This window comes from Camellia sinensis, chromosome 10 (genome assembly GCF_055761805.1).
Source record: "Camellia sinensis isolate YWXY chromosome 10, ASM5576180v1, whole genome shotgun sequence".
Lineage (NCBI taxonomy): Eukaryota > Viridiplantae > Streptophyta > Magnoliopsida > Ericales > Theaceae > Camellia > Camellia sinensis.
The window spans coordinates 97,601,396-97,625,502 of record NC_138970.1 but is presented as its reverse complement, the minus strand read 5'-3'; the positions used below and the strand labels follow the sequence as shown (position 1 = coordinate 97,625,502).

Genomic DNA, 24,107 nt, shown 5'->3' with positions numbered 1-24,107 from the left:
AAGTCTAGCACAGTTTTTTTTTTTTTTTTTTTTTTTTTTTTTTTTTTTTTGCGACGGGGTGTTCTGCCGTCTCAAAAAAAATTAATAAAAAAAAACCCTGTTTTAGAATTATTTAAAATATAAAAATAACCTGTAATGTTGGCAAATGATATAATAATATAAATACATAAATAAAATAACTAATGTTGGCAAGTGAAAAATAGCTAAAAAAAAATCAAAAAATTACATAATAATATAAATCCATACATAAACAAAAGTTGGCAAATGATACAAATTCCTAATGTTGGTCACATAATACATACATAATGTTGGTCACAAATTTAAATAACATAAATCAAAATCAAAACCAAAAGTTTTTGTCTTGATTCTTTCGTGAGTTACAAAAACAGAAGTTTGTCATAATCTTTACGCGCCCACATTCCACACGAAACAAGCTGCTACTCAGGAAATATCTTAAAAAAACAAAATAAAAATAATTAATAACAATATAATGGTGTTAATATTTTAATTACAGAAAAATATAAAAAAATTAACTACCATATAATTAGAAAGATTGTTTAGTAAATAATTTTGACTAGAGGAACTAGTTTGCCAAAAGTGAAATCCGGCTCTAACTCCCAAACCGGGAACCCGATTCGAGCCCCGTCTTCTCCCACAAGTCTCCCGTGCCTAGGCGGTCGTGTGTGCCGTGCTAAACCGACGCCTTTTGGTGATTTTGGGACGTTAACTCCTCGAATTCAAGTTTCTTAAGGAACTAGTTTGCCTAAAGTGAAATCCGGCTCTAACTCCCAAACCGGGAACCCGATTCGAGCCTGGTCTTCTCCCACAAGTCTCTTGTGCCTAGGCGGTCGTGTGTGCCAAGTTTCATGCTAAACCGACCCCGTTTGGTGATTTTGGAGCGTTAACTCCTCGAATTCAAGTTTCTTAAGGAACTAGTTTGCCTAAAGTGAAATCCGGCTCCAACTCCCAAACCGGGAACCCGATTCGAGCCCCGTCTTCTCCCACAAGTCTCTCGTGCCTAGGCGGTCGTGTGGGCCAAGTTTCGTGCTAAACCGACGCCGTTTGGTGATTTTGGAGCGTTAACTCCTCGAATTCAAATTTCTTAAAGAACTAGTTTGCCCAAAGTGAAATCCGGCTCAAACTCCCAAACCGGGAACCCGATTCGAGCCCCATCTTCTCCCACAAGTCTCCCGTGCCTAGGCGGTCGTGTGTGCCAAGTTTCAGGCTAAATCGACGCCGTTTGGTGATTTTGGAGCGTAAACTCCTCGAATTCAAGTTTCTTAAGGAACTAGTTTGCCTAAAGTAAAATCCGGCTCCAACTCCCAAACCGGGAACCCGATTCGAGCCCCGTCTTCTCCCACAAGTCTCTCGTGCCTAGGCTGTCGTGTGTGCCAAGTTTCGAGCTAAACCGATGCCGTTTGGTGATTTTGGAGCGTTAACTCCTCGAATTCAAGTTTCTTAAGGAACTAGTTTGCCCAAAGTGAAATCCGGCTCCAACTCCCAAACCGGGAACCCGATTCGAGCCCCGTCTTCTCCCACAAGTCCCTCGTGCCTAGGCGGTCGTGTGTGCCAAGTTTCGTGCTAAACCGACGCCGTTTGGTGATTTTGGAGCGTTAACTCCTCGCATTCAAGTTTCTTAAGGAACTAGTTTGCCCAAAGTGAAATCCGGCTCCAACTCCCAAACCGGGAACCCGATTCGAGCCCCATCATCTCCCACAAGTCTCTCGTGCCTAGAGGGTCGTGTGTGCCAAGTTTCGTGCTAAACCGACGCCCTTTGGTGATTTTGGAGCGTTAACTCCTCGAATTCAAGTTTCTTAAGGAACTAGTTTGCCCAAAGTGAAATCCGGCTCCAACTCCCAAACCGGGAACCCGATTCGAGCCCCGTCTTCTCCCACAAGTCTCTCGTGCCTAGACGGTCGTGTGTGCCAAGTTTTGTGCTAAACCGACGCCGTTTGGTGATTTTGGAGCGTTAACTCCTCGAATTCAAGTTTCTTAAGGAACTAGTTTGCCCAAAGTGAAATCCGGCTCCAACTCCCAAACCGGGAACCCGATTCGAGCCCCGTCTTCTCCCACAAGTCTCTCGTGCCTAGGCGGTCATGTGTGCCAAGTTTCGTGCTAAACCGACGCCGTTTGGTGATTTTGGGGCGTTAGCTCCTCGAATTCAAGTTTCTTAAGGAACTAGTTTGCCCAAAGTGAAATCCGGCTCCAACTCCCAAACCGGGAACCCGATTTGAGCCCCGTCTTCTCCCACAAGTCTCTCGTGCCTAGGCGGTCGTGTGTGCCAGGTTTCGTGCCAAACCGACGCCGTTTGGTGATTTTGGGGCGTTAGCTCCTCGAATTCAAGTTTCTTAAGGAACTAGTTTGCCCAATGTGATATTCGGCTCCAACTCCCAAACCGGGAACCCGATTCGAGCCCCGTCTTCTCCCACAAGTCTCTCGTGCCTAGGCGGTCGTGTGTGCCAAGTTTCGTGCTAAACCGACGCCGTTTGGTGATTTTAGAGCGTTAACTCCTCGAATTGAAGTTTCTTAAGGAACTAGTTTGCCCAAAGTGTAATCCGGCTCCAACTCTCAAACCGGGAACCCGATTCGAGCCCCGTCTTCTCCCACAGGTCTCTTGTGCCTAGGCGATTGTGTGTGCCAAGTTTCGTGCTAAACCAACGCCATTTGGGGATTTTGGGGCATTAGCTCCTCGAATTCAAGTTTCTTAAGGAACTAGTTTGCCCAAAGTGAAATCCGGCTCTAACTCCCAAACCGGGAACCCGATTCGAGCCTCGTCTTCTCCCACAAGTCTCTCGTGCCTAGGCGGTCGTGTGTGCCAAGTTTCGTGCTAAGCCGACGCCGTTTGGGGATTTTGGAGCGTTAACTCCTCGAATTCAAGTTTCTTAAGGAACTAGTTTGCCCAAAGTGAAATCCTGCTCCAACTCCCAAACCGGGAACCCGATTCGAGCCCCGTCTTCTCCCACAAGTCTCTCGTGCCTAGGCGGTCGTGTGTGCCAAGTTTCGTACTAAACCGACGCCGTTTGGTGATTTTGGGGCGTTAGCTCCTCGAATTCAAGTTTCTTAAGGAACTAGTTTGCCCAAAGTGAAATCCGGCTCCAACTCCCAAACCGGGAACCCGATTCGAGCCCCGTCTTCTCCCAGAAGTCTCTCGTGCCTAGGCGGTCGTGTGTGCCAGGTTTCGTGCTAAACCGACGCCATTTGGTGATTTTGGGGCGTTAGCTCCTCGAATTCAAGTTTCTTAAGGAACTAGTTTGCCCAAAGTGAAATTCGGCTCCAACTCCCAAACCGGGAACCCGATTCGAGCTCCGTCTTCTCCCACAAGTCTCTCGTGCCTAGGCGGTCGTGTGTGCCAAGTTTCGTGCTAAACCGACGTCGTTTGGTGATTTTGGAGCGTTAACTCCTCGAATTGAAGTTTCTTAAGGAACTAGTTTGCCCAAAGTGAAATCCGGCTCCAACTCTCAAACCGGGAACCCGATTCGAGCCCCGTCTTCTCCCACAAGTCTCTTGTGCCTAGGCGATCGTGTGTACCAAGGTTCGTGCTAAACCGACGCCATTTGGGGATTTTGGGGCATTAGCTCCTCGAATTCAAGTTTCTTAAGGAACTAGTTTGCCCAAAGTGAAATCCGGCTCTAACTCCCAAACCGGGAACCCGATTCGAGCCTCGTCTTCTCCCACAATTCTCTCGTGCCTAGGCGGTCGTGTGTGCCAAGTTTCGTGCTAAGCCGACGCCGTTTGGTGATTTTGGAGCGTTAACTCCTCGAATTCAAGTTTCTTAAGGAACTAGTTTGCCCAAAGTGAAATCCGGCTCTAACTCCCAAACTGGGTACCCGATTCGAGCCCCGTCTTCTCCCACAAGTCTCCCGTGCCTAGGCGGTCGTGTGTGCCAAGTTTCATGCTAAACCGATGCCGTTTGGTGATTTTGGAGCGTTAACTCCTCGAATTCAAGTTTCTTAAGGAACTAGTTTGCCTAAAGTGAAATCCGGCTCCAACTCCCAAACCGGGAACCCGATTCGAGCCCCGTCTTCTCTCACAAGTCTCTCGTGCCTAGGCGGTCGTGTGTGCCAAGTTTCGTGCTAAACCGAATCCTTTTGGTGATTTTGGGGCGTTAACTCCCCGATTCAAAAAACGTCTTCTCCCACAAGTCTCTCTTTAACTTAGAATGTCTAAATTATGCAAAGATACATTTTAGCTTAGAATGCAAAGATACATTTTATACCTGATCTTCTGGTGGTGGGGTATATGGATTCTCGTCTTCTGCAGATTCCCTAAATGCCCGGTGGCCACTCGATGCCTCAGGAACCTATGATAGTCAATACATAATGTGTTAATCATATTCGAATTTTATACATAATCTTGTGTGAAAATTGAACTATCAAACAATTTAATTTATATCGAACCTGTCTGTTGGGATCCACACTCGCCCCCTGTGACACTAAGGCCATCATCTCAGCTCTCATCTGCTGTAAATGTGTAGAGAACTCTGCTCGCAGCTCCTCCCTCAACTCATCCCTTAGCTCTGCACGAACCTTCTGCGTGATCTGATCAATAGTCGATGGCTGGGGTGTTGACTGTGATGGCCCAACACCAGCTTTATACACCGCTCTCCGAGGCACAATTCTCCCGTATGTGCGACAATATCCATGTCCGTCATGACCTATCAACTCATGGAAAATGGCATTCCTAGCCTCCAATGTCCGACCATCCTCATGTAGCATAGAGAGTTGACGATTAAACTCATCCTGTATTGAATAAGACATACAAGTATATGCCAAATTAAGATGGTTGACACACAAAAAATAAACTTTAAATACAATCAAAGGTGTTTGGAAACTACCAAGGTCTGAATAACCTCTGGGTCATCTACTCTACGTGTCAGAAGCCAAACATTCATCTTATCAGTAGACTCCCCCTTACTGGTCATCTGCATTTTTTTAGAAATATGAAAATTACAATCTAAATAATTTGTAAATATACAATGTTTATTTATATACAAAAATAAAACAATAAAATGTAAACCTCATGCCGTATCTGAGAGAAAGTAGTACGCCCTGTGGTATGAGCTATGCCGTGAGCTCGTCGATTTTTAGCGTTCTTACTTGCAATTTTCTATAACAGGTTCGACAAATGTGAGTATGTAAATATGATTTGTATGTTTACATATCATAAATATAACTTATTTGTATACCTCAGCATCGGAAGTACGCCAATCCTCCACAAGTTCTTCCCACTGGCTTGGCACAATGTGCATAGGAACATCATCCTTCAGATTAGGATCAGAACTTCTAGGCTTGAAATACTTAGCCTTAAGCTTGTTCTTGTGATTCTTCCATATGCTGTTGCAGTTTTTCATGCAGATTGGCTTGTACTCCTCTGGACATATATTCAAATTGTCCTATAAAACACAATTTCAAAGTTTAAATAATAATAACACAATTTTGGAATTCGAATTTGTGGACAAAAATATACTTTTACCTTCACATCCTTCCAGATAGCATCAATAATATCATCGGGCACATTGTTCCAGTCAAGAAAAGTAAGAGGAACAATGTTACCATTCCGCACAATAATGCCAAGTTGAGTAGTTAACTTAGCCACGTTATCCCCTATTGGGCAGTAATTTCCATCAAATTGTATGTCTAGCTTTTTACCAGTACCCCACTCTTTAATGCCCTTGGCACATCCTCTACCACGCCTAGTCGAGGTTGATGAAGAACTAACATGACCTGTGAGATACAATAACAATAAACAATATGCAATGGTAATAAACAAATGCAAATTTAAATAATGTGAATACAAATCATATCAAATAAACCTGAGGTGGGCTGTGAAGAAGTCGAAGGGTCTGCAAAATACAATGAGAATAAACAAGTTATATATAATGAGCATAAATAAATGTATGCTTCAATAATTTTCATACAAATCAAAGCAAATTTATATACCTGCGGATGGCTCATAAGCTGATGATGATAGCTGCTGTGGTGCCACTGATGGTGGAGGCACCGATGGTAGGCGTGGAGGCTGAGTACATGGTAGCTGCTGTGGTACCACTAAAGGCCCCTCCGATAGTGGCCGATGTGATACCTCCTCTGATGGTGGTGCTACTGATGTCCTGTTATGTAGCACATCAGACATCATGCGCCGGGGATGATCAGGCTTCCTCTTCCTTCCCATAATAATCTGCAAGCAATCTAACATTAATTGACATTAGAAACATAGACAATGGTTTGTCGTCAACTATAATATGACATTAATAGAACTAATACAATTACAAAGATAAAGTAAATTACGAAATTGATGATTAACTACAACCTTGGCCTTAATTGAATTACTAATGTTTCCACCACTATCAGCCTATTTGAACATCAACTGTTTCCCCTTCTGCGGCTTCCCTCACCCAACCAACTTCTTCATCACGAAGCATTATATTTTCGTCCAATTGTTGGCTCATGTATGGCTCGATTTGTGGATCAATCGAACTCATATCAAATAAACCTCTTTGAGACATCTTCACCACGACTTGCCAGTCTGGTTGTAACGGGTCTGCAACATACCAAACTTGCTCTGCTTGGGACGCCAAGATGAAAGGTTCATTGGTAATTCGATCATCTCGGTACAACAAATGATTTAAGTTCACCAACGTGAAATTGAAGACATCTTCTTTCTTTCCGTGAATGTTGTCAATCCAATCACACTTAAACAACACATGTTTCTTCTCATTGGAATATCGAATCTCAACAATATCTGTCAATTGTCCATAATAGTACACAGACCCCACACGAGGATTCTTGTCTTTTCGACTAGCATAACTTATGTATCTGCCTTCAAAGCTACACCACAATTTTGTGTGGCTCGACGATCATCCATGGACTTTACTCGATACTGAAACCCATTCAGTATATACCCGTTGAACCTCCTTGCCAAGTTACGAGGACCATTTGCCAATAGAATAATCTCTTCAGAAAATATGACATCAGTAGTCCTTCGCAAAGTTTGGACCTATTTAACACGAAAATGTAAAATTTAAAATGTAGTTCGACTTAAGTAACTAGAATCTATAGAGTTAAATACATACATGTTCCTTGAACCAAATGTGAAAAGTTTCAAAATGTTCACGCCGAAGCTGATGATCGTCAACATGAGGCATTTTGAGCTTAAGTACTTCAAGGTGTTCGCTGTGTAGATTGAAATTTTAGCAATACAAAAAATTTTGTAGAAAATTCAATAAAACATAATAAAATATTGAGTGAGTGACTTAACCTACTTTATGAATGGTTGAACCGCGCTTGTATTGAATAAGATGTACCGATGAGCTTGTACCCAAGAAGTATTATCAAGATAAAAGCTTGTGTTTTCACCAATAGCATGACCCAAATTATCAACACCACTATAGTTCCTCACGTGTCGACTAGATTTGGTTTCCACATCATTGAGATATTGTGCACAAAAATTCATGCATTCTTCCATAAGATATCCTTTAGCAATTGATCCTTCAGGATGAGCTCTATTACGCACGTATTGCTTCAAAGTAAGAAGATACCTTTCAATTGGATACATCCATCGAAACTGAATCGCTCCACCCAATAAGGCTTCATCAGCTAGATGTATAGGCAAGTGCTCCATTATATCAAAAAAACTCGGAGGAAATATTTTCTCTAGATGACAAAGTGTTATAGAGATACGATCTTGAATATATTGCAAATCCGTCACACGATTCACTTTTGAACACAATTGTCTAAAGAAATTGCTCAATTCAATCAAGGGTTGAATTACATTCTTCGGTAACGATCTTCGAATAGCCAATGGAATAAGTTGTTGCATCAGAATATGACTATCGTGGCTCTTAAGACCTCCAATACTTCTATCATGTGAGCGCACACGACGTGATATATTGGATGAATACCCGTCGGGAACTCTTACTTCCTTCAACACTTTCAAGAACAAATCTTTCTCATCCTTGGTCATCGTGAATTGTGCTGCTGGTAAATAGGCTTTATTCGACCCTCTTAACTGCAAATGTAGGGGTTTTCTAATATTCATATCTTGTAAATCACGCCGAGCATTAACACCATCCTTCGATTTTCCTGCAACCCCTAATATTGTCCACAACACATTGTCACAAACATTCTTCTCTCTATGCATCACATCGAGGTTGTGTCTTATTAGATTGTGCTCCCAATATGGCAATTCATAAAAGATACTCTTTTTCTTCCAACTGTGGGTGCGATGTCCAACTTTCTCCTTCTCTACCTGTCTCCTGTGCCTCTCCTTAAGGTCATCCCTCTTGTATTGGGTTAAAATACCCTAAGATTCTAATTGTAGCAACATCTCAGTTCCAGACAACAATTTGGGTTTGAGTCGACTACCATCAAATGATACTTTATCCTTCCGGAATTTATGGCCAGTTGGTAAAAATCTGCGATGACTCAAGTATGATTGTTTCCTACTATGCTTCAACCAACACGATGTAGTTTCCTTATTGCAACAAGGACATGCATATTCGCCTTTAGTGCTCCATCTTGACAAGTTTGCGTAGCAGGAAAATCACTAATGGTCCACAGTAAAGCTGCATGCATTTGAAACATTTGATTTGTTGATGCATCAAATGTTGACACACCCTCATTCCATAGTTCTTTCAACTCCTCAATCAATGGTTGCATATACACATCAATCTTGTCACCAGGTCCTTTTGGGCCGTCAATAAGCACGGCTAAAATTAGAAATGGTTGCTTCATGCACATCCATGGCGGCAAGTTGTATGGAACGAGCACAACAGGCCAAGTGTTATGAACTATGTTCATCGTTCTGAATGGGTTAAAACCATCAGATGCTAAGCCAAGCCTTACACTTCGGCAATCATTACTGAAGTCAATATTCCGACGGTCAAAATCTTTCCATGCAAGGGAGTCAGCAGGATGCCTGAAGACACCATCATCAATTCGTTCCTCTGCATGCCATCTCATTAACTTGGCCGTCTTGGATGACATAAACAACCTCTACAACCTTGGCTTTAAAGGAAAATACCTCATCTGTTTTGCAGCTATTCGTTTGCCACCTTTGTTAGGACCATTTGAACCACCATCACCATTTGCTTTCCATCTACAACTGTTGCATATGACACATTTATCAAGATTGGCATCCTCGTTTCGAAACAACATGCAACTGTTGGGACATGCATCCCACGTCTCATACGTTAAGCCCAAATCTATTGTGACCTTTTGAGCTTTATAATATGAGTCCGGGAGTTTCACACCCAACGAGAACGCCTCATTCAATAACTCAAGCAGCATGTCAACAGACTTGTCTGTCCACTGATTAAGCACCTTCAAATGTAAAAGTCGAACAATGAATGACAAAGATGTGAACTTCTGACAACCCGGATACAATTCAGTTTGTACATCTTGAAGAAGTTTGAAATACTTTGCAGTCTCTGCATTTGGACCGAGCTGGGGTTCAAATGCATGGGGATCAGGCCCTTGTGGTTCATTACCCTCAACACTTGTACCGGCATGTGGATTTCCTATAGCCCCTTGTATCATTCCAATCATATCATCCCCAATGTCTAAATTAGCTAATGTTTCATTCTCTCGATTACCATGCAGAGATACGTAAGATTCTCCATGATTAATTCAATGTTTGTATTTTTTAAAAAAACCATTCAAAATCAGATGCTCCCGTACACCCTCTCGTACAAAATAGTATCGATTCTCGCACTTCCTACACGGACAACTGATCATCGAACCTTCAACCCTATTGGTGTAGGCAAACAAAAGGAATTCATCAATCCCATTAATGTATTCGCTCGACATCCTATTGGGCAAATCAATCCAACTCTTATCCATCATCTGTACACATCCACAAAAATATCTCATCAAAGTAACTCTAAATATAATACCTACGTATTCATGTACCATGATACCTATTCGTCCAATTTCTCTCAAATAGGTAGGTGGTCTTATCCCAGTTAGTTATTTACCGATTTGATGGGAGAACATAAAAAATGAAATACTTATCCCAGTTAGTTCAATGCAAGGTGAATTACAAGTCCAAGAGAAATTGGAAAAACTAGACATAACAGTGGAAAATTATAGATGGAGATGTAATAGACAAGCATTGAAAAGAGAATTTATGTGAACATGTTTGGTTTACGATAATTTTCCAATAATCTCCATTGGTTGGCAAAGATTTTTTTGCTTTAACTCTCCCACATGATTTTTCAACAACTTTTTTTGGTGAAGTAAAATTTCACTCTTAATATCACCGTAAACAAACAAAAGCAACAAATTCAAATGCGAAGACAATTTAAATCAACAAAATAGAACAAAATATTTCAGTTGAGCTTTAAATAAAAATCAATGAAATATTTATATTATTTCAACACAAGAAATTTCTCTCATCTACACTATGCCAAACACAGTGCAATTTAAGGCTAAATCAAAATTTTCTATTTTCAGTGAAGTTTCATTCAGTTGTTTCAGTGAGATTTCTTTGTGTTTTGAATTACTCAATCAATTCATTTCAAATTCATTAATAAGTTTATTTATGTAATTCATAACTTGGTGAAATTTCTATTTGACAGTGAAAATCAACTATCATAGAGTGAAGTTTTGCATTGAAATTTCACTATCACTGTGAATATTAATTGTGCAAAAATGAAATCACAATATTTTGATAGAAAAAAAAAATATATATATATATATATATATATATAAAGAGAGAAAGAAAATAGAACAAAGAGATATATGGAGAGAAATGTATACAAATCCAAACTGGCAAATATATAAAAATATATATATATATATATATATATATATGGAGAGATATATGAACATTGAGCAACAATGGAGGTTTGGACTGATAAGGGCACAAATCTGCACAGCTATATATTATGCACAAGGGAAAACAGAAAGAGAGAGAAGCTGCTTCACGTGATTAGAGGGAGAGAGAGAGAGAGAGAGAGAGAGAGAGAAAGAGAGAGAGCATACGCTGAGTGAGATCGCTGTCGTCGTCGCCGGTCCGGCCCTCGCTGCCGTCGTCGCCGCACCACCGCACCACCCCTACCTTGGTCGCCGTTCGTCGCTTGTCCAGAGGGGGAAAAAGTCCGCCGTTCGTCGTTTGGAGATTTCGAACATTTAGGGATTTCGACCCAAATGTGACCGCCAAGATGAAAGGGAAGAGTGGCAAATGTTTTCCACTTTTTGCGACGGTAAATTTTTCCCCGTCGCAAGTGATAACTTATTAGAGCTAACGAAGCCGTTTTAATAACCTTTTTTGGCGACGGAAATTTTGGTCGTCGCAAATGAACCACTAATTTCCGTATTTTTATCCCTATGCGTGTAGTTTTATTGCCGACGGTAAAATGCCGTCGCTAAAGATCTTATTTGCGACGGTACAAAACGCCGTCGCTAAAAATCATTTTTTGCGACGGTAATCTCGCCGTCGCAAAAACTTCCGTCTTTTTAAGTCCCTTTTCTTGTATCCTTAATCATATATCCCATAAAAATATCATAGGTGGACACGTGTGAAATTACTATTAATATCAATACAAACAGGATCTACAGCATTCAGGACAGTTTGGCCAAGTGGTTCAAGGCCAAAGATTTAAGCCTATTTTGAGAAGTGATTTTTTTATTTATTGATTTTTTGAAAAAATGTACAAAAATAAAAAAATAAAAAAATGATATGACTCAAATAAATTAAATATATGGAGGAATTAAATGCAAATGGGAGAAAAGGAAAAAAATTACAAATTAAATGCAGGTGGGAGAAAAAGAAAAAAATTACAAACACATGTGGGGCGCAAATATGCCTGTGGTGGGGTGCAAATGTCACTTCCATCCTCCCATTTGTTGGTATTTATTTATTTATTTTTATTTTTATTATTATTATTATTTTTTACAAGTAGGTAGGAGAAGAGAAAAAAAATTACAAACACATGTGTGGTGCAAATGTGTTTATGGTGGGGTACAAATGAAATGTTGTGAGGTGGAAATGTCACTTACACCCTGCCATGTATTGGTAATATTTTTTTCTTCTCCTCCCTTAATAATTAACTTTTTTCATAGTTGTCAAAATACGCCTTCGACTTTGGTCCGAAAGGGCATTGGTTCAAATCCCACAGCTATTGATAATCCCATCATGTAGTATAGTTATATTTATTTAATCTTAAATGTTAATTATGCGTTTGATGTGTAATTTGTGCATATTTGTCCATTTGATGAATTATCTATTGTGATTTCTACTTTAGATCAGAAATTGAAAGTCTTAATGATTTCAAAAACCGAAAGTGATAAGTTTAATTAGGATGACATAATTTTTAGAACCATTTGGGAAGTTTAATTAAAATTTGATTCAATTCATAAAAATTAAGTTTTAATTAATTAGCCTTAATTAGTTAAGTTAATCCTTAATTAGCATCTTAAGTTAATCAAACCTATACATATGAAGAGATGAGCTGAATTAATCATATTTTGTACTCAAATCTACTGGAACAACATTTTAGAGAGAGAGAGGGCGCTCAATTTTAGAGAGAGAATTTTGGATGTTTTAAATTAATATGTTTGGTACCTTTCGATTCTTGTTTTTCTTTTTTTTCTTCTTTTTTGTCTTTAATGTTTTTTCTATCTACTTATAAATCCCATTTTAAGGAATGGTGATCCATTTAGTCACAAGGGTTTTCTCATAGACCAATTAGTCCCATTGAAAAAGTAGATTTAATATATTATTTAAAAATTACATTTACAGTAATACTTTCTAGTAAGGAGTTTTTTTATTTGGAGTGTTACGTTATTACGTTTAGAAAAAGTATACTAAGGAGTTTTTTAGTGTGTTACATTAGAATATTACGTTATTGGAGTGTTACGTATTTGTTCGTAATGTGAGATTTGTTCTAGAATGAGGAAAAATCTAAAACTTCTATAATGCAGATTGCCTAAATATGTAATTTCACATTTAGAGAAACCCACTTTTATTCCTTAAAAATTAAAGCCAAACATGTAAGTTATTACCCTTTTGTATAATTTTCACTTTAATAGGACCTTTGGGTTCATAAGAAAAAATAGAGGATTAAACAGTTTACAATACCATATTTTGAAATTTACTGGTGTTTTACCCATAAAAATATGCCAAAATATAATAATGGTTCATTTAAAACAAGAAAAACACACACACACACACACACACAAAAAAAAAAGTCTATTTTTATATTTGTTTTTAAACAAATTTTTTTTTTTCCAAAATTCTTCACATACACTACTTTTATTTTGTATTTTTTATTTTTAGTTGTATTTATATTAGGTGTATTTAAAATGTTAAAAAAAATTAATAACTACAATATGAAAAAAAAAATTTATACAACAAAAAATGAGGATGTCACAATTTTTTTTTGAAAAATCAAATGAAACCATTTATTTTTGCAAGAGGTGTGTTTTCAAGTTAGTAGGGCAGTTGTGACTAAAAACTATCCGCCAGTAAGGTAGGCTCCAACATTGAATATGTATGCCTACATTCACGGGTCGTTTGGGAAAAAAAAATTTAGCTTGATTTTTTAATTTTTTGATTAATTTAACCTAACTAATTAGTTTTGTTCGGAAAGAATTTTTTCATTCTTTTTTTTTTTGAAAGAAAAAATAAAATGATTATGATTTGAATGTAATATTTTGTCTTAATCAGTTATTTTGTCTATTTTATATTTTTATACTTTTTTAGTCTCAACCAACTTAATATACAAGAAATTGGTTTTTATACTTTTACGTTGTGTTTGGTTGAGGAATTTAAGAAAAGATTTGAAAAGAGAAAGAAAAAATATATATGAAATGTGAATAACATATTTCACACACTTTTTCTTTTTTCCTTTTAAAATTTCTTTTCAAAATTTTCACCCAAACACAGCCTAAAATTATAAATCTAACCCTCTTAATTGTAAATAAATAAATAATTACATGGTTATTTTCACATCTAAGTTTAAATTTTGAATAAAGGTTGGTAGTTCAACTACCGAGTAACGTTGGTAATTGCTTTTGCGTCAATCACAGATTTTTTGATAGATTTACTAGTAGTTGGGATCCCCTCCTTGCAACTCCTCCTTGCAATCCTCCTTGCAACAGCTGAGATCATTGATGCATATTGCGTTATTGCCCTCCTAATGTAACTTCATTTTTTACGTTTGAAAAAACAAAATTCTTAATTATTTTGGTATTGTACTATTTGAAATTCAGTAATTTTAGGAAGATAAATTAGCCAGCAGTTGCTTTTACATCAATCACACATTTACCAGTGCTAATCAATGTGGAAAGTCATTGATTGCATTATTGACCTCCTAATGTAACTTCATTTTTTACGTTTAAAAAAACAAAAATCTTAATTATTTTGGTATTGTACAATTTGAAATTTAGTAATTTTAGGAAGATAAATTAGCCAGTAGTTGCTTTTGCATCAATCGCACATTTACTAGTGCTAATCAATGTGGAAAGTCATTGATGCATGTTGCATTATTGACCTCCTAATGTAACTTCATTTTTTACGTTTAAAAAAACAAAATTCTTAATTATTTTGGTATTGTACAATTTGAAATTTAGTAATTTTAGGAAGATAAATTAGCCAGTAGTTGCTTTTGCATCAATCGCACATTAGTGCTAATCAATGTGGAAAGTCACTGATGCATGTTGCATTATTGACCTCCTAATGTAACTTCATTTTTTACGTTTAAAAAAACAAAATTCTTAATTATTTTGATATTGTACTATTTGAAAATCAGTAAAATATTAAAATAAATATAATAGTTTAATTATTTTAATATTAACATCCCACTCTCTCTTTCCCTTTTTATTTTTATATTTACTTCATTGAATAAATACAATGGTCTCTTTTGATAAAGAAGTTAAAAATAGTTTTTTTAACTTTTTGATTTTTTTATTAAAAGTCAAGTTTTGACTTTTAATTTATTTTGAATCATATTATTTCTTTATTTTTTTTACATAATTTTTTTAAAAAAAGACCAAAAAAATCCATTTTTACCGAATCTTCCAAAACAACATATTCAGTGTGTTTGATTTCAGTTTTCTAAATTTAGTTTTCTGAAAATTGAGTATTTTATTTTTTGTATTTTTTTTTTATTTTTAGTAAATATTTTTAAAATCTTAAGCAATTTTTTTTTTTACTTTTTTAAATGCACCTTACTTAGATGTATCTAAATCGTAAAATAGTTGTGAAAAAATATTTTAAAAAATTAATAAATACACAAAAATATGAAAAAATGTATTTTTTGATATTTAGTGTATTTTTTAAATATTTTTTCACAAATACTATACTTTTAAAGTGTATTTATGTCAAATATGTCTAAAAATTAAAAAAAAACATTAAAAATATTAAAATACGAAAAATAAAAAAATAAAATTTTCTATAAATTATTTTAAAATCAGAACCAAACAATTTTTTATATTTTATTTTTTATTTTTTGTATCTCTCCACACCCAAGGCCTTTTATTTTTATATATATATATAGCTCACTCTCATCTCTTTCCTCATTGCTAAACACAGCTACACTACAGCATCAGCTAATGGTTCTGTTTCTCTCTCTATGCTCTATTTTGTTCATCTTCTGTCTCTACAACATATCTATGCTTCTGCAGCTCTTCCTCCTTTTCAACCACATCTTGATGGTAAGCACTCTCTCACTCCTTTTTACTTGCTTTATATACATCTCACATTACGTCGGTGTTTGGGAAGTGGGTTTTTTTTTAAAAAAATTTTAGTTGTAGGATATTATTGGAGATTTTTTTTTTTTTTGTGTTTGGGAAGATAATTGCGTTTTTTTATGGATGGACGTAATGTTTGTGAGAAAAAAGTGAAATGATTATGGGGTTTGATGTGATATTTTATTTGGATTTTTTTTTGGCTTTGGAACCCCCCCCAAAAAAAAAAAAACCCAAAAAATTTGTTCCCAAACACCGCCGTCGACATCTTTGTTTCTCTTTTTGGAAGAAATTGCTTGAATGTGATGTGGTTTAGTTCTGATTTGGTTTGTAAATCAATAAGGTTTTTTACTTTTTAGGGTAACTCTAACGCTGCATTTTCACTTAACAAAAGTATATATAAAATGATTTTATTTTTTAAATTTTATCTCACAACTTTACCTAATATGTGTACTCCAACAACAATCGCTACTCGTGAAATTAGTTTGCCTAGCTTTTAAAACTCTCTAAATGTAGTTATCCAAAAGGTGTGAGGCAAAATGTAGATCAATTCTTGGTGAGTTTGGGACTAGCCAAAGAAAAAATGAAATTTTCCTTTTTAGTATTTTTTTAATTTGTGTAGAAAAAATTTACTTTTCAAGTCAATCTACTAGATCTAAAAAAGATAAAAAAAAATTGAAAAAATCTTCTAAAAGGTTCATTAAAAAAAAAAAAGTCATTCCTTTTTTTTTTTTCGGTCTTAGTAGAATATAAAAATGTAAAATTTTTTAAAAGGCTACCTGTAATTTTTCCTTTTTTATTTTGAAAATTTATGCTAGACTCTAGAGTATTTTATTGCAGTTTCTACTTATCAAACATAAATAAATTAAATAAGTTTTAAAAAATAGAGCTTAAAAATTGAAAGTTCAGAAATAAGTGCATTTACCTTTGGTGCCCATTTCACAACTTGTCTTTATTTTTTTTGTTTTTTCTTAACTCTGTTATGACGTCTTGTTTGGTTTCGTAATTAAGATTTATTTTTCAGAAAATTGAAATTTTTTTATTTTTTAATTTTTTTTTTATTGAATTTTTTAAATATTTTAAGTAATTTTTTTTTATTTTTAAATACACCTAACATAAATACACTAACAAAAACATAATATTTGTGAAAAAAATCTTTAAAAAATTCACTAAATACCAAAAATACAAAAACCAAAAAAAAAAATTCAATAAATTTTTTGTATTATTGCGTATTTATTGATTTTTAAAAATATTTTTTTAACAAATACTTTTTAGATATATCTAAATAAGGTGCATCTAAAAAAGTTTAAAAAATTTCTTAAAATTTTAAAAATATTTAGTACAAACAAAAAAAAATATGAAAAACAAAAAACTTACAAAAATGAATTCAGAAAATTAAAACCAATCATAGATTTTGAATGATTTTTAATATATATATATATATATATATATGTATATATATTTGTGACAACCAACCTTTTTATCTAATTATTAACTTTTAATTTAGGTAGAAAAAACCAAACAAGTCCAAATTTTGACTACATTTTATTAATTAGGTGTGATTAATTATGAGCACTCTCTCTCCACAAGACTTCTTGCAAATGGAGACTTTGAAATACCACTAAAGCCCTCAAACCTCAACAAAACAGTGATCAAAGGAAAACACTCACTACCCAATTGGGAAATCAATGGCTTAGTTGAGTACATGTCATGGGCCTCAGCCTGGTGGCTTCTACTTTGCCATTCCACGTGGCGGCCATGCAATGAGGCTAGGAAATGAAGCATTAATCTCTCAAAGTGTGACTGTCAACACTATTGGTGCAATCTATTCTCTCACCTTTGGAGCCACAAGAACCTGTGCACTTGATATTGAGAGTCTCTACCTCTGGCCTCTCTGTTGATCTTCCAATTCTGCCCTTGTATAGCAGTGATGGACAATTTGTTTGGGCAATTTGTTTGGACAATTTGTTTTATATGCATCCTTGCCTATAATTCTTGCAGTTGTCACCTTGTTTTATTTTCGCGAGAGTATTAAAATTGCAATTAGTGACAATTTCGACTCACAGACAATCACAAATTCATTTGATTGGGTGCTAAACAAGTTCAACTCTGCAAGAGGTTGGGTGTAAGACAATTTAAACTCATAGAGAATCGCAAGTTCATTTGATTGGGTGCGAAACAAGTTCAACTCTGCAAAAGGTTGGGTGCAAGACAATTTAAACTCACAGACAATCGCAAATTCAGAGTTGAACTTGTTTCGCACCCAATCAAATGAATTTGTGATTGTCTGTGAGTTTAAATTGTCTTGCACCCAACCTCTTACAGAGTTGAACTTGTTTTGCACCCAATCAAATGAATTTGTGATTGTCTGTGAGTTGAAATTGTCACCAATTGCAATTTTAATTCTCTTGCGAAAATAAAACAAGGCGGCAACTGCAAGAATTATGGGCAAGGATGCATGTAAAACAAATTGTCCAAGCGAATTTGCAGAAGAATTGAGAACAGAGAGGCGCAAGAAAATGTTCCGGAGATGAAAAGAAGATAGCTTAAGATTTGAGAGCAAGTTTCACCGTCGAATGTCCTTGTAATCACGAGTCCCAGAGTTGGCCAGTAGATGACTGTGGCAAATAAGAAAGCCCACAAGTGTGCATGGTGTGTTTCAATTAGGCTTAGTGTCTTGCCAATGTATGTCAAACCAAGGACGGTCAATAGCAATGGAATGAGGTATTGGAAGACGGCATGGGATGGAGGACTGTCACAATAAATTCAGGCATCCAAAACAAAAATTAATAAATAAATAACACTGCTTTCAAAAATTTTTAACCAAAAATGAGAACTAGACCCATATGTTGTTGACAGAGTTGCCACTTCGGGAGCGAAAGAGAAATGCAGTCTCAAACCTCTTTCTCTGTGTCTGTGTCTTTATAAGGTGGAAAAGGGGAGTTGATGCCACTAACCTACGCGCACACACTGCGCACGTTAGGCGATAGCTTCCTAGAGTTTTGCATAGTAAAGTTGAACAAGAAAGGCATGTTTGTTTGGCCTCTTAGGGGGTGGGATTAGATTAATAATTCCATGGGTCTCACCAAACCCATGTACCCATGTTTGGTTGTGTTATATGTTAAGGGACTGAGTCTTAGGATTTCGGCTTAGAAGGGACATAAAAAATCATAACTTAATTTTTAGTTGATGGTAGGACTAAAAATTAGTGCAATGCAAAAGTTATTTTTAAATATAAGGTCAAGTTAACTGATTATTATCTTTATTGTTATTAATTTATTTTATGTATGAATAATTACATATATATATATACCCTCATAAAATATCAGAACCAAATCATATTAAGAAGCACACAGGTAACAAGATATATTGAGGATGAGAAAGAAATAAGAGAAAAGTGAATAAATAATATATAGAGGCTATTAGATATTACTTGCGTTTTTCACCGTTTTAAATAATTAAATTGCACGACAGTATATTACTAGTTATTAATTGTGTAATAATTATGTGTCGTATAAGAAGTGATATAAAACAGTGACAAAATATCAGTGATATATAACATTTTACTACTATAAAATTTATAAAAAAAAAAAATTAGCATAATTAAATATTTAAAGTGATAAATTAAATTTTTTCTTATAAAAAAATAAAGAAAATAGTGATATAAAAATTTCAAGATATTACTTGCAATAAAAGGATTAAATTAAAATATATTTTTTTATTAGAGGCAAAAGAATAATTTTCAAAAGTTGAGGTAGGCAGGTGACCGTGCTCATCGCCAAACAGCAATCACTGTAGCCACCTTTTATCCCATGAAGGCCTCAAAGCAATGGAGTGAGGTATTGGAAGCTGGCAGGGGATTGAGGAGATGCATTCAAGTCTTTCTCACTATCATAATAAAATCATGCATCTATCTCCAAAACAAAAATAAAACAACACTGCTTTTTATTAGATTAATAAAAGATTTCTAAATTGCGGGTGAAATGACATGTCTTTGAAATAATGTGAATTGTAGAATTGTATAAAAATGAAATGGTTGATGGATGAAAGGCTCACCTTTGATTTTGTGATTGCAATGAAGATGAAAACATGAGTAGCGGTAATAAGCCTCTTTGTTTGTTTGGTCGAGGATGACGATCCCCCCTCCTCTGATGACGATTTCCTCTTCTCTCCTATCTTCTGGTAGTCAGTCCTCCACTTGGTAATGAAGGTTGCTATTATGTGCAAGGGTGATGGAGGTTGCTGTCGCTTATTTTTGAGCAGGGGTGTTGAAGTTTTTTTTTTCAACAAAGGGGTGGATGAAAATTGCTATTTGTTTATGCTCATGGGTGATGAATGTAACTATTATGCGCAGGGGTGATGAAGGTTGCTATTATGCTCAGAGTACCATTTTTTTGGTTTTGAACTAAGGGGTTGAGGTGGTTGGTAGAGGCACTTGTACTTGGGAGATCTAGGGGTCACATCATTCCCTTAACTTTTGAAAAATTATATTTTTGTTTTTTTATATAAAAAACTATTTAAAGTTAAAATAATTAGTTCATTATGTTATGAAATTTTTATATTACTATTTTTTAAAGTTTTAATTAATTAATTTTTATATAAGCTGGTTGGTCTTTTGACCTAACTGATTAAGATAAATCATTTTTTGTTTGAATGATTTGCTGGTTTAACCGTGATTTTAGTAGTTTTACATATTACGATGATCCTTTCTTACTCATTAAGCTTTTAAAATTTCTTTAATTATTTCCCTTTCAAAAATCAATATGATAATTTTTTAAAATTCATATATTTTTATTTTAAAATAGTGAAGTATTAGGATTATGTCATTTTTTTTTATTTATAACAAAGCATAATTTTAATTATTAATTGTCAATACAACAAGTAAATGAACATTTGAAAGAAAACCCTTAAACTTATATATAAAATTTTATTTACATGAGACAAAATATAAAAAAATTGAATATAATTATCATTTTTTAATAAATAATATATTATTTTATCCCGTGCATAGCATGAGTCCTTGCAATCATGAGTCCCAGAGTTGGTCAGTAGATGACTGTGGCAAATAAGAAAGCCCACAAGTTTGCATGGTGTGTTTTCATTGGGCTCAGTGTCTTGCCAATGTACGTCAAACCAAGGACGGTCAATAGCAGTGGAATGAGGTATTGGAAAACGACATGGGATGGAGGACTGTCACAATAAATTCATACATGCAAACAAAAATTTATAAATAAATAAAACAGCTTTAAAAAAATTTCAACAAAAAATGAGAAGTAGACCCATATATTGTTGATAGAGTTGCCACTCTGGGAGCGAAAGAGAAATACAGACTCAAACCTCTCTCTCTATCTCTGTCTTTATAAGGTGGAAAGAGGACACTAACCTACGTGCACACACTGCGCAGGTTAGACGATAGCTTTTACATAGTAAAGTTGAACAAGTAGGGTAGGTTTGTTTGGCATCTTACGTGGTGGGATTAGATTAATATTTCCGTGGGTCTTACCAAACTTATGTTTGGTTGTGTTAAATGTTAAAGGATTATGAGTCCTATGGCAGAGCCAAGATTTTGGCTCTGAAGGGGCACTAAAAATCATAATTTAGGCCTTGTTTGGGAACAAGTTTTTTAGTAATTTTTTGACTTTTTAGCTAAAATATTAAGTAAAAAAAACTAGTATGTTTGGGATGACTTTTTGATTTTTTATGAAAAGATGTGCAAAAAGAAGAGAGAAAATAAAATCTTCAATTTTTTGGTTTTTTTAGTAACTTTTTGGCTTTTAGGCTAAAAAGTGATGTTGCCAAACGGAGCCTAATTTAATTTTTAGTTGGTGGTAGGACTAAAAGTTAGTTCGATGTAAAAGTTATATTTAAATATAAGATCAAGTTAATAGATCATTGTTTTTGTTATTATTAATTTATTTTATGTATGATGATCATCACGGTTTAAAAAATAATTACATATACCCAAATAACAAAATTGTATTAGATGCACACGTAAAAAGATATAGTAAGGATGAGAAAGAAATGAGAGAAAGGTGAATAAAAAATATACAGAGGCTATTACATGTGTTTTTCACCATTTTGAATAATTGAATTACATGACAATATATTATTAGGCTATGTTTGGCATATATTTTTTGGGCTAAAATAATCACAAAAAGACAAAATAGGTTAAAAATCTGTAATTCCCCCAAAATAATACAATAAATCTAACTCATAAGCGGAAGAATAATAGAAATAGGGTCCATTCATTCATTAGAGTTCGTTTACAAAAGTTAACACATGCGATATACATTCACAAATGTTCATCCTGAATCTATAGCATGTATTACAATGTTGAGAGGATTGAAACTAAACATATAGTCATATGCCCTATTGGCTTACATCTTTCCAAGTCGTGGCTTGGTTACACAAATATGAGCCTAGCTCAATACAATTTAAGCCCATGGCTATACAAAAGAATAAAACAAAATAAAGAAACTCTTGCTTTTCAAAAGTCCCTCCACGCTATTGCCTTGGTGGAAGCATGTCCCCAACACCTGAAAATGGTTCCCAACTAGGGTGAGACAAAGCCTAGTAGAAACATATTAACACAATATATGAGAATTAACAAGATATAAGTATGATGCAAATGTTCATTGTCCTACCATAAAATCTTTATAACTCTTTCCAAAACCATGTTATGCGAAACTCGCATCTCAATTCATTCATTTTGGCTCAATAGGTACATCCACTGCATTTAACCCATCAACAGAGGTTACACCTCACAAGTTTCTAACAGATAAAATCATCATACAAATACATTCACTTCTATTTGCCATTTTACTAAAATTTTGTTCGCAGGAATCGGCACCCATGCATACAAATGGTTTTCGAGACTTTCACCCTGGACATTCAGGCCAACTTAGTTCGATGGAGTCCATTCCCTTTCTTCTCCTCAAAACATGGAGTGCATCATTTTTCTCCTCTCAAATATCATACATACATAATGTATATCATTCATAATCATATTCAATGATAATTGTTAAGGGATTAGTTTCAATTTACCTAATCCACATGCAATGTCTACAACAATCATGCTATCCTCTACCGATAGCCCAAAGCAAATATTTCTAAACAGATATACAATCTCTATAACAGATAAATCACCAAATTTCCATAGGTGAGTGATTAAACAAATCCAACAACACCATTCATGTATACATGCTCCTAATTTCACATTCTCCATACCAATTTCATTATTTATACAAAATAGTTATTCAAGACATTTTAGGACAAAGCTCCCAATTTTCCAAATATTAACCCAAAGGCCAACTATTTTAACATGAGATGGCCTCATATCCAAACCCCATAATCATTTATATAACACCCACATATAAACCCCTCTTTTCAAACTTGAACCCAAACCCTAGGTTAAAACCCAAGTTAAAACCCATATTAAGGTGTAGAGAGTCCGTACCTCAAATTAGGAGACCAAATGAGAAGTGGAAAAACTCCAAAGATGTTGAAACCAAAGATGATTCAGATCAAAATGTGGGGGTGAGCATGGTCCGGATTGGAGTAAAATCAGGACCAATCTGTTATCTACGGATCTTGAAAAATTGGAACCAATCCAATTCGTTTAAATCGTGGAACCAATCCAAACCAATCCATTTAAACATGGATTGGATCGGTTTAGGATCACGAATTTACATAATTAAATAACAAAATATATATATATATATATATAACACTTTAATATCATAAAAATATAAATATAGCATCATATTAGTTTCACAATAGCAACATGTTTTTTCGTAATAGCGACAAACTGTTCTAGAATTTAAACAACCATAAGAAAACTAGTTCCACCATAAGTATTTAGATTGTTACAAATTAACACTAAAAACTAGTAAACAAAAGTAATAAAAGAAGATACTATGCAAGTTTAGATTTGGATTTAAGTTTTATATGAAATAAGAGAAGACACTATGCAAGAGGGTGTATAAAAAAAATATAGATTATTTGTATACGGTCCGGATCGGTTCCAATCCAGAAACGTGGGGTTCAATCCGAAACCAATCCATGAACTACGGATTTTTAATTTTTCAATCCGGAACCGAACCACGGATTCAAAAAACCAATCCAAACCTACTGGATTGGCCTAGACTGGATTGGATTACGGATTTTACAGATTCCTTGCTAAACCCTATCAAAATGTAGCTATTGACGTGCTTTACCCTTTTCTCAAAGGCACTTGGGTGAAGACCTCAACGGATCTAGGTAAAATAATAGAGAGAAGATGATTTTTAGAGAGAGAAACTCAAGATCTAGGGTTTTGGAAAGCTTTATAGAGAGGAATGAAAAAGTGATGAAAAAGGTCAGCTTCACGGATTGTTAGATACACAGTCCGCTCGAGCGTGGAAAGTGAAGCTCGAGCGT

General features: G+C 35.3%; 1 protein-coding gene across 3 annotated transcripts; it reads right to left on the bottom strand.

Moving 5' to 3' along the window:
* Nucleotides 1–265: 265 nt before the first annotated feature.
* On the bottom strand, nt 266–11,469 carry LOC145801226 (uncharacterized). 3 transcript variants are annotated; one of them, XM_082891904.1, is made up of 10 exons: nt 10,983–11,469; nt 5,940–6,177; nt 5,813–5,842; nt 5,473–5,723; nt 5,186–5,392; nt 5,017–5,106; nt 4,835–4,921; nt 4,398–4,739; nt 4,217–4,300; nt 266–452 (listed from the first exon to the last, which is right to left on the bottom strand). In XM_082891904.1, exons 2-10 carry the CDS (start codon nt 6,169–6,171, stop codon nt 438–440), a joined length of 1,338 nt encoding a protein of 445 aa, XP_082748030.1. In that variant the 5' UTR covers nt 6,172–6,177; nt 10,983–11,469; the 3' UTR covers nt 266–437. The 3 variants fall into 3 exon arrangements, with proteins under 3 accessions (XP_082748030.1, XP_082748029.1, XP_082748031.1); XM_082891903.1 differs by lacking the exon at nt 10,983–11,469 and adding an exon at nt 6,310–6,726; XM_082891905.1 differs by lacking the exon at nt 10,983–11,469 and having other exon boundaries at nt 5,473–5,557; nt 5,650–5,723; nt 5,940–6,060.
* Nucleotides 11,470–24,107: the final 12,638 nt, after the last annotated feature.